The 14824-nt window shown below is 55.1% G+C and overlaps 2 protein-coding genes across 3 annotated transcripts; both read left to right on the forward strand.

Annotated features, from left to right (window-relative positions):
• PEX11G (peroxisomal biogenesis factor 11 gamma) lies at positions 1–3597 on the forward strand. Of its 2 annotated transcripts, none has more exons than XM_066566281.1 (5): positions 1–67; positions 490–666; positions 753–931; positions 1668–1718; positions 2694–3597. In XM_066566281.1, the coding sequence occupies exons 1-5, from the start codon at positions 2–4 to the stop codon at positions 2917–2919; spliced, it is 699 nt and encodes a 232-aa protein (XP_066422378.1). In that variant the 5' UTR covers position 1; the 3' UTR covers positions 2920–3597. The 2 variants fall into 2 exon arrangements, with proteins under 2 accessions (XP_066422378.1, XP_066422379.1); XM_066566282.1 differs by having other exon boundaries at positions 2697–3597.
• A 3014-nt stretch (positions 3598–6611) lies between these two features.
• LOC136566922 (ectoderm-neural cortex protein 1-like) lies at positions 6612–10642 on the forward strand. Its single transcript, XM_066566302.1, has 3 exons — positions 6612–6668; positions 7413–9207; positions 10118–10642. The coding sequence occupies exon 2, from the start codon at positions 7428–7430 to the stop codon at positions 9195–9197; it is 1770 nt and encodes a 589-aa protein (XP_066422399.1). The 5' UTR covers positions 6612–6668; positions 7413–7427; the 3' UTR covers positions 9198–9207; positions 10118–10642.
• The last annotated feature ends 4182 nt before the right edge of the window (positions 10643–14824 follow it).

The raw sequence follows: 14824 nt of genomic DNA on the forward strand, positions 1-14824 counted from the left end.
CATGGCGGCGGGCGCGCTCTGGGGGCTGGTGGCCGCGCTGGAGACGCACCGGGGCCGCGACCGGGCGGTGAGTGAGGAGGGGAGGAGGGGTCTGAGCCCGCCGGTACCGGGCGGTGAGTGAGGAGGGGTCTGCGCCCCCCGGTACCGGGCGGGGAGTGAGGGCTTTGAGCCCCCCAGTACCGGGTGGTGAGTGGGATCTGAGCCCTCCGGTACCGGGCGGTGAACGACAGGACCTTAGCGACCCACCTTTACCGGGAATGAAGCACCTGAGGGATTCCTAAGTGCTGGTGGTGGAAAGGAACGAGAGAAGGCGGAGGGGGCACAAACAATCCAAGTTTTACCGGTAAATGACGGGATGTAAACGGGAATGGGAGTCCCGAAGCACAGGACAATGGGAAGAGAAAGGAAAGGAACGGGAACGGGAAAAGGAAAAGGAAAAGAAAGATAGGTGGATGAGCAGCCCCGGTTCCAGCACCGCCGTTCCCGCAGGTCCGGGCTCTGTCCTACGGCTGCCAGCTGGCGGGGGCAGCGCTGCCCGGCCCCGGGGGGCTGCCCGGGGGGCTCCTGGCCGCCTCTACCCAGCTCAGCTCCTGCCGCACCGCCCTGCGCCTCTTCGACGACCTGGCCATGCTCCGGCACAGCTGCAGCTACGGGCTGGGCCCCCAGGTGAGAACGGCTCCGGTGCTCCCGGGTGGCCCCGGTGCTCCGGGCAGCCCCCGTGCGCCATGTGCCGCTCTGTGCCGATCCCGCAGGGTGAGGACGCGCTGGTGCGGGGGCTCTCGGTGCTTTCCAACGTGGCCAACCAGCTGTACTACCCCTGCGAGCACCTGGCCTGGGCCGCCGATGTCGGCATCGTCCGAGCCGCCTCCCAGCGGTGGTGGACACGGAGCACGGCGCTGTGGGGCTGTGCCCTGCTCCTGGGCATCCTGCGGTACGGGATGGGCACCAGGGGGCTGTGCCCTGCTCCTGGGCACCCTGCGGTACGGGATGGGCACTGGGGGCTGTGCCCTGCTCCTGGGCACCCTGCGGTACGGGATGGGCACTGGGGGCTGTGCCCTGCTCCTGGGCATCCTGCGGTACGGGATGGGCACCTGGGGGTGATCCTGCCCTGCTCCTGGGCATCCTGCGGTACGGGATGGGGGCTGTGCCCTGCTCCTGGGCACCCTGCGGTACGGGATGGGCACTGGGGGCTGTGCCCTGCTCCTGGGCATCCTGCGGTACGGGATGGGCACTGGGGGCTGTGCCCTGCTCCTGGGCACCCTGCGGTACGGGATGGGCACCTGGGGCTGTGCCCTGCTCCTGGGCACCCTGCGGTACGGGATGGGCACCTGGGGGTGATCCTGCCCTGCTCCTGGGCACCCTGCGGTACGGGATGGGCACCTGGGGGTGATCCTGCCCTGCTCCTGGGCACCCTGCGGTACAACATGGGCACCTGGGGGTGATCCTGCCCTGCTCCTGGGCACCCTGCGGTACAACATGGGCACCAGGGGGCTGTGCCCTGCTCCTGGGCACCCTGCGGTACAACATTGGCACCTGGGGGTGATCCTGACCTGGCAAAGCTGGGGGAGATGCTCTTCTTCCTCTCTGGAGTTGGTAGTGAAAGAGGGGGGGGAAAAAAAAGCTCCTCCTGTTTGGTGCTGTAGGAGAAATAATTCTGTGCTTTTCAGATCCCTGAGAATTTTGTTCCAGTTAAGAAGAAAACTGAGCCAGCACAAGTGGTATGATTTCCCTCTATGGTTGTAGAGCTGATCAGGCAATCCCAGAGTGGTTTGGGTTGGGAGGGACCTTAAAGCTCATCCCACCCCCTTTCACCTTCCACCATCCCAGGCTGCTCCAAGCTCCTTCTAACCTGGCCTTGGACACTGCCAGGGATCCAGGAGCAGCCACAGCTGCTCTGGGAATTCCATCACAGCCCCAGGTTGCTCCTTCCACTGTCCCAGGCTGCTCCCAGCCCTGTCCATCCTGGCTTTGGACACTGCCAGGGATCCAGGGGCAGCCACAGCTGCTCTGGGAATTCCATCCCAGCCCCTCCCCACCCTCCCAGAGAACAATTCCTTCCCAATATCCCATCCATCCCTGCCCTCTGGCAGTGGAAGCCATTCCTTGTGTCCTTTTCCAGAGTCCCTCTCCATCCTTCCTGTAACTCACCCACACCTGTCAGTTCTCATCTGTAGCCATCACAGCTCTGAGGACATGCTGGACTAATGTGGGAAATGGATTTGTAGGGAATTCTCCAAGGTTGACAGAAGGCTCACACAGTGTCAAACCTTGAGATAAGAAATGCTGGCTTAGAAATGCCAGGGAATAGGACAGACATTGCTGAGAGAGAAATGGAACTAGGAAGTTTCAAAGGATGGTTTTGTAAATAAGACTGGATACTTTGGAGAAATAGAACTGTGAAAGATGAATTGTAGTAGGGCTCATGAGGGGTAATTTTGGATGATTGGCTTTAAGGCATTTACAGCATGGTGTGGCTAAAGCTGATGGGCCAAGAAGTGTTTATAATGTATTGTAATTAGGAAATAGTTAACTTCTCAAGGTGATGGTGTGAATTATAACATCTGTATTGTCTCACCACTCACATGAGACTGAAAATGGAATAAAAGTTCTTAAAACACCTCTCAGTACCCCATGTCTGGGTCAGAAAAGGGTTTAATGTGACAGACTGTCACTAACACCACCTTTTCTTCCAGCAGCACTTCACCTCAGAGGCAGCAGAAGCTGAGAGCCCAGGTGAAGGCTGAAGTTCTGAGCATCCTCATGGACACAGCAGATCTCTGCAATGCAATCCACTGGCTGCCTCCAGGGTTCCTCTGGGCAGGAAGGTTCCCTCCATGGCTGGTAGGACTCCTGGGGACCATCTCCTCCCTGATTGGAATCTACCAGGCATCAAGAGGAGCAAATTCTGAAGCTGCTTAAGCCAGAGCTGAGCTTCACAAGCTCAGTTTTCACATGGTAAAAGTGCCTTTGGTGAGGCAGGGTGTATTTTAACTTTCCTGGGTTGATGATTGTCCTTCCAGATATCCCATAATTGGGATGGAATCCAGATGGCTGCTCCAGAGGGGATTGTTTGCAGCTGATAATTTTTATCATTCTTCTTCAGAGAAATAATTCAGGTGAATCCTCTGAAAATCAACAATGGGTAAAACTGAGGGGGAAAGTTGCTTCCATCTGTCTCAAAAGATAAATGCAACCTGCCAGTGGTTTTTGCCACTTAAAGGAGCAGAGTGGCCACGGTTCTGTCACAGAGAGCTGGTAAGGGAAGAATCCTGGGAGCTCCTATTGTGGGCTTGGGGCTGCACCTGAGCCAGGGTGGGACCCCTGTGCTGGGAATTCTCCAGGTGTGTGGGGTTTGGGCTCGGTCAGGAGCCAGCAGGGGATGCTGTTTGTGATCCTTGTGCTTCCTCAGAGGTGAGAGGGGCAGGAATTGCAGCGTGGACCTTCCTAACCTGCCCTGCCCGTTTGAGGAGAAATGTTGGGAGTGGAGATTCCTGCAGAGCTGAGGCTCCAGCTGTGCCTTTGTGCAGTGCCACCGGGTGGAGCTCTTCCACCAGGCTCCGGCAGCCTCCAACCGACCTTTTTTAATAAATTTCCTGCTTTTTTTTTTTTTTTTTTTTCTTTTTAATAAATCACCTTTCAAAGGAGCAATCAAACCAGTGCCGAGCTGGGGTTGGCAGTTACAGTTCCGGGCGTTGCCAATAATAAACGACACAAATGCTTCAAAGGTGGCCCTGAGTGATCATTCCTCCTGATAACAGGGAGAAGTTCTTTATCTTTGCTTCTGGAAAGCTCCAAAGCATTAGTGCTGTGTGAGCTGCAGCTCCACATGTGTCACCAGCCTTCCTCCTTGTGAAAAACGCCAATCACTTGTTTTTAAAATTTTAAAAGTTTAATAGTAATAAAATGGTTATAAAAATAGTAATATAATTAGAGCAATAGTAATTTGGACAATTTGAATTAGGACAATATGAGACAATAGAGACAAAGAGTTATGGACAGTCCAGGTACCTTTTTCTGCACAGCACAAGGCCGAAGAAGGACACAGTTAACAGAGGATTAACCCTTAAAAACAACAGCCTGTTGCATATTCATACATCTCATACATGATGCATAAATTCCATTCAAACACAGGATTCTCTCTGGTCATCATCAACTTCTTCCTCTGAATCCTGACAGCGCCTTCAAGGCAGGAAGAAGTTCATTTCTTCTGATAATGGAGCAATAAATTCTCTTTCTCTGAAAGATTCAGGTGTCCTGTGGCTGCTACCTCAGTGTGAGTCCTTTCTTTAAAGAAAAGTATCCTACATAGCATCGTTTCTATTTTAACATTTTTTATAACCTAAACCTATGTTTACCACACTACTTAAGAGAATTAATACAGCATCACTTTCTAACACAACACATATAATATTCATTTGAATATTTGCAAAAAGCCAATCATAAAATACATGCATTTTTCACACTCCTGCTGCAGTAATTCCCAGTCCCTGCCTGACTGCCATGGAAATGCATCCTTTGAAAAGAGTTCTGCTTACTCTGCATGTCCCTGCCCCCAGCTCGGCACATGCTGCACTTCCAGGAGCTTTGACCTTGCTCTGTGGGGTTGGTTTTGGCCTGGACAGGGGGAGCTGTGTCCTGCCTGTGTTCAAAGAGCACAGGGAGCCCTGGATATTCTTTATCCTTTGCCCTTGGTGTTTATCTGGACCTTGACCCTGCAGTGTCCCTGAGGATGTGCCTGTGCTGGGGATTTGCTGCCAGACTGGCAGGATTTGGTACCGCTCAGGGCTTACCTGGAGTTTGTTTATTCTTGTTTATTCTCTCCTTTTCTCAGTCCTGTGCCTGAGCAGGGGGAGCACCCAAGGCCTCTGGCTGTTGCCTGCTCCTGTCACCCACTGTGGTGGCTCCTGCTGCAGTTTAGTGGTTTTTAATAATAAATCAGATTCCTTTGGTGTTCTTCACCCCATTGAATTATTCCTCCAGGACTCACTGGACTGCTCAGCACAGGACAATACTATTAGGTATTCATATACTATACATTAGGTATTCATATAGTATTAATACTAATGTTATACAGGACAATTGTAGCTCTGCCAATTTTAAAAAAACAAGAAATCCTGCATAACCTCTGATGCCAAATTAATAATAATCTTAACCATGTATTAATTTTAATGGAGAGAAAAGACACTGTAAACTGCTCTAAGTGCATTTGTTCATCAATTCCTCAACAAATGACCTTAATTTGCAGCTGGTAAAGCTGGAAAGTGCAGAGATAAATCAAAATTGGGTAATCCAGAATTTCTGGAATTTGTATTTTTTTCTTGAGGTGGTTTTGATCCCTGCTGAGGTGGTGGCTGCTGCTGCCTCTCCAGGGCAGCACTCACTCATTTTTAGCACAAGAACTTGTGCAGGCAGACCCGATCCTCCCAAAACTTGGTGATTTTCTTCTCTTTTCCAATGTGGCATCGGAGAGAGGGTGGCGGTTCCTTCCCTTGGCCAGGAGAGCAGCCAGCCCTGGGGTCGGTGGTGCCGATGATGGGGGGGGGGGCTCCACAGCTCTGAGGCTGCTCTGTGAAAAATGCATATTTTATGTTTGGCTTTTTGCAAATATTCAAATGAATATTATATGCGTTGTGTTAGAAAGTAATGATGTATTAATTCTCTTAAGTAGTGTGTGGTAAATATAGTTTTGGGTTATAAAAAAAATGTTAAAATAGAAACGATGCTATGTAAGATATTTTTATTAAAGAAAGGACTCGCAGCAAGAGAGCAGCCACAGGACACCTAAATCTTTCAGAGAAAGAGAATTTATTGCCTTCTTATCAGAAGAAACAAACTTCTTCCCACCTCGAAGGTGCTGTTAGGATTCAGAGGAAGAAGCTGACACTGACCAGACAGAATCCTGTGTTTGAATGGAATTTATGCATCATGTGTGAGATGTATTAATATGCAACAGGCTATTGCTTTTAAGGGTTAATCCTCTGTTAACTGTGTCGTTTTTCGGGCTCGTGCTGCGCAGAAAAAGGTATCCGGACGTCCGTAACTCTTTGTTTTTATTGTCTCATATTGTCCTAATTCAAATTGTCCAAATTATTATTACTCTAATTGTATTACTATTTTTATAACTTTTAAAATTTTAAAAACAAGTGATTGGCGTTTTTCACATGCTCCATGCAGGAAACATTTACTGAGCAGGGCTGGCTGCTCCGGCCGCGAGCTGCCTTTGTCAGCAGCCGGGATCCAAAGGGCGCTGCCGGTCCCGGCGCGGCTGCCCCGTTTATGGCCCTTTATGGCGGGGTGGCTCCGTCCGCAAAGCCCGGGAGCCTCAGATCCGCCGGCCCGGCCCCCGTGCCGCGATGTCCGGGCCGTGCCGCGATAATGGGACCGGGGGACAGCGGGTGACACCGCACGACCCCCGCGCACGTGGGGAGGGGACGCGGCCACGCTGCCCGCGGGCAGGGCGGGGTCAGCGCGCTGCGCATGCGCTCTTTTGGCCCCGCCTCCCATTCACAAAGGGAGAGTGCCGCGCGCCGCGGACGCTGATTGGCTGCGAGGCGGGGGGGCGGGGCCGGAGCGGGGCGGCCACGCGGCGGCGGCGGAGGGGCGGCGGCAGAGCCGGAGCGGAGCGGGAGCGGGCGGGACCGCGCACGGAACCGGGCACGGTATAGCGGGTACGGGATAGCGAGTACGGGATAGTGGGTACGGAACCGGGTACGGGATAGCGGGCACCGGGCGGGACCGGGTACGGAACCGGGTATGGGATAATGGGTACAGGATTGAGGGGACCGGACGCGGAACCGGGTGTGGGATAGCGGGGACTGGGCAGGACCGGGTACGGAACCGGGCACGGAACCGGGTACGGGATAGCGGGGACCGGGTACGGGACCGGGTACGGGATAGCGGGGGTCATGCGGAACCGGGTACGGCACCGCGTATGGGACAGCGGGGACCGTACGGCACCGGGTGCGGGAACGGGTGCGGAACCGGGTGCGGGATAAAGGGGACCGTGCAGAACTGGGTGCGAGATAGGGGGGTACCGTGGGGGACAAGTGGACCAGGTGTAGGACCGCGGGGGCAGGTGCGGGACCAGGTGAGGAACCGCGGGGCCGGGTGCAGAATAACTGAGTCAGGCGCGGGACAGCGGAGCCGGGTGAGACCCCGCGGGTCCGGATGCGGGACCTGAGCTGGGTGCGGGACCGCGGGGCGGGCTGGGCACGGGCATCACCGGGAGCTCCCGGTGCCCCGTTTCGGTCGGTGCCCCGCGGCTGACCGGTGCTCCCGGTGCCCCGTTTCGGGACAGCCCCACCGTGCTCCCGTTACCGGGCTCCTCCCGGCGGCCCCGTCCCGCCGCAGCCCCGGCCGTGCCGGGCCCGGGCCCGCGCTGCCCGTGCTGAGTCGCCGGTTTTGCCCCGCAGAGCAGCCTCAGCACAATGTCCGTCAGCAGCCACGAGAACCGGAAATCCCGCTCGAGCTCCGGCTCCATGAACATCCACCTCTTCCACAAACCGGGCCACGCCGACAGCCTCCTCACCCAGCTGAACCTGCTCCGCCAGCAGAACCTCTTCACCGACGTGGTGCTGCGGGCGGGGAACCAGAGCTTCCCGTGCCACCGCGCCGTCCTGGCCGCCTGCAGCCGCTACTTCAACGCCATGTTCAGCGGGGGCCTGAAGGAGAGCAGAGATGGTGAGGTCAACTTCCGTGACACGCTGCACCCCGAGGTGCTGGAGCTGCTGCTGGACTACGCTTACTCAGCCCGGGTGCTGATCAACGAGGAGAACGCCGAGTCCCTGCTGGAGGCCGGGGACATGCTGCAGTTCCAGGATATCCGGGATGCTTCGGCCGACTTTCTGGAGAAGAATCTCTACCCTGGGAATTGCCTAAACATGCTGCTGCTGTCCGATGCCCACTGCTGCGAGCGGCTGCTGGAGCTGTCCTGGAGGATGGCCTTGGCCAACTTCACCTCGCTCTGCAAGACTGAGGATTTCCTCCGGCTGCCCAAAGACAAGCTGCTGGAGCTGGTGGAGAGCGAGGAGCTGGAGGTGGAGGATGAGACGCTGGTCTACGAAGCCGTTATAGGCTGGATCCGCTACGATTTGCCCCGGCGCCACGAAGTTCTGCCCGAGCTGCTGCGCTCCGTGCGCCTGGCCCTGCTGCCCGAGTCCTACCTGAGGAAGCAGGTGGCCTGTGAGAAGCTGGTGACCAGCCACAAGCTGGGGGAGGAGATCGTGGCCGACGCCGTGCGCTGCAAAATGAAGATCCTCCAGAACGACGGGCTGGTGACGGGATGCTGCGCCCGGCCCCGCAAGGTCAGCCAGGCCCTGCTGCTGCTCGGGGGCCAGACCTTCATGTGTGACAAGATTTACATGCTGGACCATAAAAGCAGCGAGATCATCCCTCGTGCCGACATCCCCAGCCCCCGCAAGGAGTGCAGCGCCTGCGCCATCGGCTGCAAGGTTTACATCACCGGCGGCAAGGGCTCCGAGAACGGCGCTTCCAGGGACGTCTGGGTGTACGACACCCTCCACGACGAGTGGGCCAAAGCCGCTCCCATGCTGGTGGCGCGGTTTGGCCACGGTTCTGCCGAGCTGGACCACTGCCTGTACGTGGTGGGGGGACACACGGCCATGAGCGGGGCCTTCCCGGCCTCGCCCTCCGTGTCCCTCAAGCAGGTGGAGCACTATGACCCTCAGCTGGACAAGTGGTCGCTGGTGGCTCCTCTCCGGGAAGGCGTCAGCAACGCCGCCGTGGTGGGAGCCAAGATGAAGCTGTTTGTTTTCGGGGGCACCAGCGCCAACCAGAACAAGCTGCCCAAGGTGCAGTGCTTCGACCCCTGCCAGAACCGCTGGACGGTGCCCGCCAGCTGCCCCCAGCCCTGGCGCTACACGGCCGCCGCCGTGGTGGGCAGCCACGTCATCGTCATCGGCGGCGACACGGAGTTCTCGGCCAGCTCCGCTTACCGCTTCCACAGCGACACCTTCCAGTGGTCCAAGTTTGGGGATGTCACTGCCAAGTGCATCAGCTGCCGCGCTGTCACCTCGGGGAACAGGCTCTACGTGGTGGGCGGCTACTGCGGGGCTCAGCGCTGCAAAACCCTGGACTGCTACGACCCCTCGTCCGACACGTGGAGCAGCGTCACCACCGTGCCCTACTCGCTCATCCCCACCGCCTTCGTCAGCACCTGGAAGTACCTGTCAGCCTGAGCCCTGGAAGGTAAATAGCTGTGGGTCAAGAGCTCCTCTGTATCAGGTTAAAATTTGAGGGGCAGGTGCACGTGGCTCTGGACTGGAGTTGTCCTAGAGAGCAGCTTTGTGTTTCAGATCCAAAACTTCAGGCTGGTAGTGTGGGATCTAAAAGCCCTGCAGGAGAGAGAAGATCTCTCTAGGTGCTGAAACGCTGCAGGGAGAAGGATCAGTATAAATAATAAGACTCTCAACCTGGCATCTTGGCCCGTGCAAAGATTTTGGGGAATGCTGTGTGCAGGGATTGGGTGTCGTGCCTGGGTCAGGAGGCTGGAGGAGCTGATGTTTGTGCAGGCAGGCTGTCTGCAGGAGCTGGGACAGACCCCGTGGTGCCACCGGCTCCAGCTGCTGCTTTTAGCACAGCCTCCTCCTCCTGGTGCCACACTTAATCTGCCAGTGGCACCCAAATGTCTTGTGGGACGCCAGGGCTGTGAGCTGGTGCCAGAACAAGATTATAGCTGGGATTTAGTCCCAGAGTGGTGGGTAATTGCATTTATAAGACAAGCCTTGTCTATGTATAAACACAGGGTTTCTCTGCTTCTAATTATTCCCTGGTGTCCCTTTCATGCCATTGCTTTTCTGCTACACAGAGATTGACTTTCAACATTTGCAACTGGAATTAAATCTTTCTAAAGGCTTTTGGCAGAAACTATGCCAGTGAATCACAGACCCTGCAGGGTTTTCCTTTTCTCCTTGCAGGAGTCGTGCTGTCTAAATAAAATTATTTACTGTAATAAAATATCCAGTGATACCTTTAGAAAATTCCTGGCTGTAGAGGGGCATCAGCAGGCATTGCTGGGATTTCTCTGGGATTTGAGGCCTGAGGAGAGGGGTTGGGGTTGCTGTGCCCTGGTCTCACAATACTCTGCTCTGCACCACAGGCTTCACACCTGATTCTGCCAAGTGCCTCCCTTGACTGAGGACCCAGATGGAACACACAGGCAGCAGGAGCACCTCCTCCCACTGGCAGCTCTGTGAGCCATCAGCACCAGCAGGGCTCGAGGCAACTCAGTTTTGGCTTTGAATTGCTTCTGCAAATCCATCCCCTTGGTCTGGCCAGGGAGAGGACAGGCACGGAGGGACCTCCTTGGGCTGGCAGCTTGTGCTGTCCCTTGAGACAGCAAAAAAGGTTTCCAAGTGTTCTCCTACCTTGTGTGATCTCAGAGCAGGAACCAGAGGGATTGTTTTGGTTTCAGTGATACTAGAAAGGAGAAAGGACACTCCTGACCAGCTGCAGGACTGCACTGCTGGGATTCACAGCACCCGAGCAGTAGCCTGGAATGTCAGAACATGTGACAGTATTTTGCCCATGGGCTGGTTCTGCACATTTATTTCTTTTTTATACAGCAGTTTGGTGTGTTTATTACTCAGCCTGGAGCTGCTTCAATAAATCTGAATAAAATCCACTGTGTCCCTTGCCTGTTCTGCGTGCTTAAGGTGCAGGTTTTCCCAGCCCACACTTGAGACCATATTTAGTAGAACAGTGAGGAGCATTCCCTGCTGCAGTCCAAATCAAGGGCTCAGATCTTCCTGTGTCTTTGTAACTTGGGACTGAGGAAAGCTCAGATCTAACTCTGCCTTCTAGCTTTGAGGGAGACACAAATCTCTTCAAAACTTCAAAGATTAAGGTATTCTCTGCCCTTTTCTGGTCACTCTGCACAGAGTGGGGTTTCCTCACTATCCAAAAGAATGGGAGAAGGTGCTGCCCCTTCTGTCCCAAAGGGCTGTGTGCTCCAGGCCCTGCTCCAGGTGAGGCAGTGCCTGAGAAAGAAAAGCTCTGTTAAGGGGAGGAGGTGGGACAGGAACCAGCATGGTCAGAGGAAACAGGCACCAAAGGTACAACCAACTGTCTCACCACAGAAGCACGGTTTGGGTGTGAGCCATTATTTCAGAATTAAATAAATCAATGTCACAACTCTTCCGAGCTGCTTGCACAGGCAAGAGCTGGCAGGATAGGAAGGAAGGGAGCTGCCCTGCTGCTGGGGGCTGGAGCAGATGCATCAGCTTCATTTCCAACCCCTTTTCTGATTCTTTTGCCATTTTCAGCCCCCGGGCTGGGCCTTTTTTCGTGCACCCTTGTTGTGCCTCCTCTCCATGGCTGAGCCCAACGGGAGCTGCTCAGGCTGCAGGGAGAGAAGCCCACGGGCAGCAGCAGGGACACAGACTCATTTTGACGAGAAAAGGCTGTTAAGATCATGGGATCCAACCATCATCCCAGCCTGGCTGTGCCTTGCAAGAGGGGAAAATCACAGCACAGGACTCTGCTGGCACCAGCAGCTGTTGGGAAGTGTCTCCAGCTCTGTTATCCCAGCCAGGAGCTGCCTCACCTTTGTTACACCTCCAGCTCCTCCCGAGGGCTGGACAGAGCCGGAGGAGTGGAGGTTTCATTCATGGCCGTTTGAGCAGCAGCTGTTTTGTTTTGTTTTGTTGGTGCTGCCAAGCAATAAACGCTGGCTGCCCGCCACATCCGCCCCTGCTCGGGGATGGAGCCGCCTCCAGCAGCACGGATCCGCCTGCCTGGGCCGTACCTGAGCCAGGCCCGGGTGTTCTCAGATGGGGGAGAGAGCCCCAGCTCTGCTGCTGCTGTTTTCTCCTTTCAATCCCACCCCCTGTCAGGGAAAACCTGGGCTGGGCAGCTCCAACAAAGCCAGCCCGGGCTGCTCTGCTTGGGTTCATCCTCCCTCACCTGGCAGAGAGCCCCGTCCTGTCCCTCCAGCTCCACCTCCTCCTGGCAGGAACCAGCTCCCAGCTCCAGGAGTACCCTGGGGAAATCAGGGAGCTTCACTGGTGCGTGCCTGAGCTGTCCCAACAGACCTGTTCTCCCAGTTTGACATTTCCATGCTGGATCTGCTTCAGTGCCAGGGCCAGAAGGTTCAGGCCAGCTGAGCTGGAGGTGAATTTGGTTTAGAGGTGAATTTGGTTGCTGGGTAGAAATCCTCCTGAATTAATAGAATTCATCTAGAATATCAGCATATCTCAAACCTAGACCTCTCCTAGCTCAGAGCATAGCTCAGATTCCCCACTAACAGAATTCCCACCAATAGAATTCCCCCACTAATAGAATTCATCTCCCATTAATAGAATTCATCTAGAATATCAGCATATCTCAAACCTAGACCTCTCCTAGCTCAGATCATAGCTCAGGTCATAGCTCAGATCCCCCACTTTGTGTCTGCACCTCCAGCTGCAGGAGTTGGACCCCAGCCCAAAGTCACACCTGAAGATGTGATGCCACATGGGCATGACAAGGCTCAAAGGCAAAACAATCCAAGTGGGACATCACTCTGTCCCATGGGATGTTCCTCTTCTCACACACAGCTTAGAAACCACCACAGCCAGAGAAGTTTGGGAACAGACAGATCCACCTCCCTCCTGGCTACAAGACAGACAGGGTTGATTTTAAGGGAATTGCTGCTTGGGTTTGTAGGTGCTTCCTGCTGCCAGAGCACCAGGACAGCATTGTGGCCTTTCTCCCTTCCAAGCACAGCAGTGGCTGAGAAATTCCCCTTCCTGCTTAAGGTGGGATATGGATCATGGAAATGTTCTGCAGCACACCCACCTCACATCTAGCAAGGAAAGGTTACAATGATAATTCATGGCAGCCCAGGAAAAACAAAGTTTTAATGACACACAGTGTGGTTTTGTTAATGATTTCCAATGTTCCAGAAGGGAAGAGGGACATTGCACACCTGAAATTCCCTGGCAGATCTGCATTTCATGTTTGGTCATCTGGGATGGCTTCAAGTCTAGCCAGACACTGTGCTCCACACAGAAATGACATCAGCTGCTGCTCTGACATGGGAGAGGCTCATCCACACTGTGCTGTCAGCAAGGAGTTTTCATGGTCCTGTGCACAGGGAATCATGGAATGGTTTGGGTTGGAAAGAACCCCAAAGCCCACCCAGAGCCACCCCTGCCATGGCAGGGACACCTCCCACCGTCCCAGGCTGCTCCCAGCCCTGTCCAGCCTGGCCTTGGGCACTGCCAGGGATGCAGGGGCAGCCCCAGCTGCTCTGGGCACCCTGTGCCAGGGCCTGCCCACCCTGCCAGGGAACAATTCCTGGCTCCCAAGATCCCATCCAGCCCTGCCCTTCAGCTTAAAGCCATTCCCTGTGTCCTGGCACTCCAGGCCCTTGTGCAAAGTCAAGGAGCCCCAGCACAAAGTGATGCTGCCCTGCCTGAGCCTCCAGTGCCTGTGGCAGTCCCAGAGCTGGGGACCCTGTGTCACACACTCCAGCACTGCCAGCTCCAGCAGGGTTTGGCTTTTCTCCTCTGCCAGATCCCAGGGGCACAGCAGCAGCAAACAACGCAGGACAGGCCCCACATCCCCCATCTGCCGAGCCTTGGGCTGGCCCCATGGCTGGGATGAGAAATGAAACCGGATTTGAGTCACAGAGGAAAGGGGAAGGCAGCGAGCAGCACATTCCCAGTGCGCGCTGTGGAGCCAACATCCCCCGTGCAGGTTTGTCCTCGAGCATCTGGCTCCCAGATGAATCCCAGATGCACGCATGGGAACCATCAGCCTCGTCTCACCCACATGAAAGAGGGAGGTTTAGCATAAAGCTGGTCATTGCCGATGGCCCCGGCGTGATTCACCCACAGAAAGAATGTGGTTTGGGTTTCGGGTTAATTAGCTGCAGATTGGGGAGGGAGACAAGGCCGGGCGGAGCCGCGGGGATATCGGCGTGCGAGCAGCTCTGAAGGCACCGCCGGCGTGTCCTGAAGTCCCACCCTGCCCGGAATCACACCCTCGTGTCCCACACAGGAGCCACAGCGTCACCAGCGCCACTGCGAGGTGCTCGCAATCCCCAGGGAATGTCTGTCTGCCTTGCTGCTGTGGCGAAAAGCGAACACAGCAACACCTACACACCTTGGAACACGGATGGCTGCAGCAGCACCCAACTTCTAACACATGCAAATTCTGCCCAGGGTTTAAACGTGCCTCTGCTGAGCTCTGGCTGCTGCAGCTGGGCAGGTCCCAGTGGGAATCTGTGCTGCAGGGATCCCTCCTGGCCACGTTAACCCTGGATCTCCCTGATCCAGGCTCCTCTTGCCTTCCTGGAAACAATTCCTGCAAGTCTGACTGCACAAGAGCACAGTGCAGCTCCTCTTAGCTTCTCTCCTAGACTCTCCCTCCCTGCTGTCCCCCACAAAACCACTTTGATTCCACTTCTTCCTGCCAAAAAACATTTAGAAATGGACATGGAGTGGCTGGCCTTGCTGGGGTGACACAGACACGAGGTCTGGAAGCACAGAGGCAGTGACTGATCTCCAGCAGGCACTGTGGCTCACTCCCAGCAGCTCCAAAGATGGAAGAAATATTTTCCTAAAAAGAGCACAAGCAAAAGCTTCTTCACACACTCACTTTGAGACGTCATTCTCTCACATGACACCCTGTTAGCTCCCATAAAGACCAAATTTTAAACACTGGTCTGTCTAGAAGTCTTTGATTATTTATGGATGTGGAAAAGCAGAAAAAAATTTTTGTTTTTCCAGTGAAGTTCCAGTTTGCGTCACAACCCAGATGTCGGATGCACTTCAGAGGCTGACAAATGCTGGCTCATTTTACTGACTGCTGCACACAAAGG

The sequence above is a fragment of the Molothrus aeneus genome, chromosome 27 (genome assembly GCF_037042795.1).
Source record: "Molothrus aeneus isolate 106 chromosome 27, BPBGC_Maene_1.0, whole genome shotgun sequence".
In the NCBI taxonomy this organism is placed as follows: domain Eukaryota; kingdom Metazoa; phylum Chordata; class Aves; order Passeriformes; family Icteridae; genus Molothrus; species Molothrus aeneus.

Bases quoted from the DNA above. Each gene is read 5' to 3' on its own strand.
- LOC136566922 (XM_066566302.1), top strand. From the start codon at position 7,428: ATGTCCGTCAGCAGCCACGAGAACCGGAAATCCCGCTCGAGCTCCGGC.
- PEX11G (XM_066566281.1), top strand. From the start codon at position 2: ATGGCGGCGGGCGCGCTCTGGGGGCTGGTGGCCGCGCTGGAGACGCAC. The intron at 667-752 runs GTGAGAACGGCT...CCGATCCCGCAG, and splicing joins GCTACGGGCTGGGCCCCCAG to GGTGAGGACGCGCTGGTGCG. The intron at 1,719-2,693 runs GTATGATTTCCC...CTTTTCTTCCAG, and splicing joins AAACTGAGCCAGCACAAGTG to CAGCACTTCACCTCAGAGGC.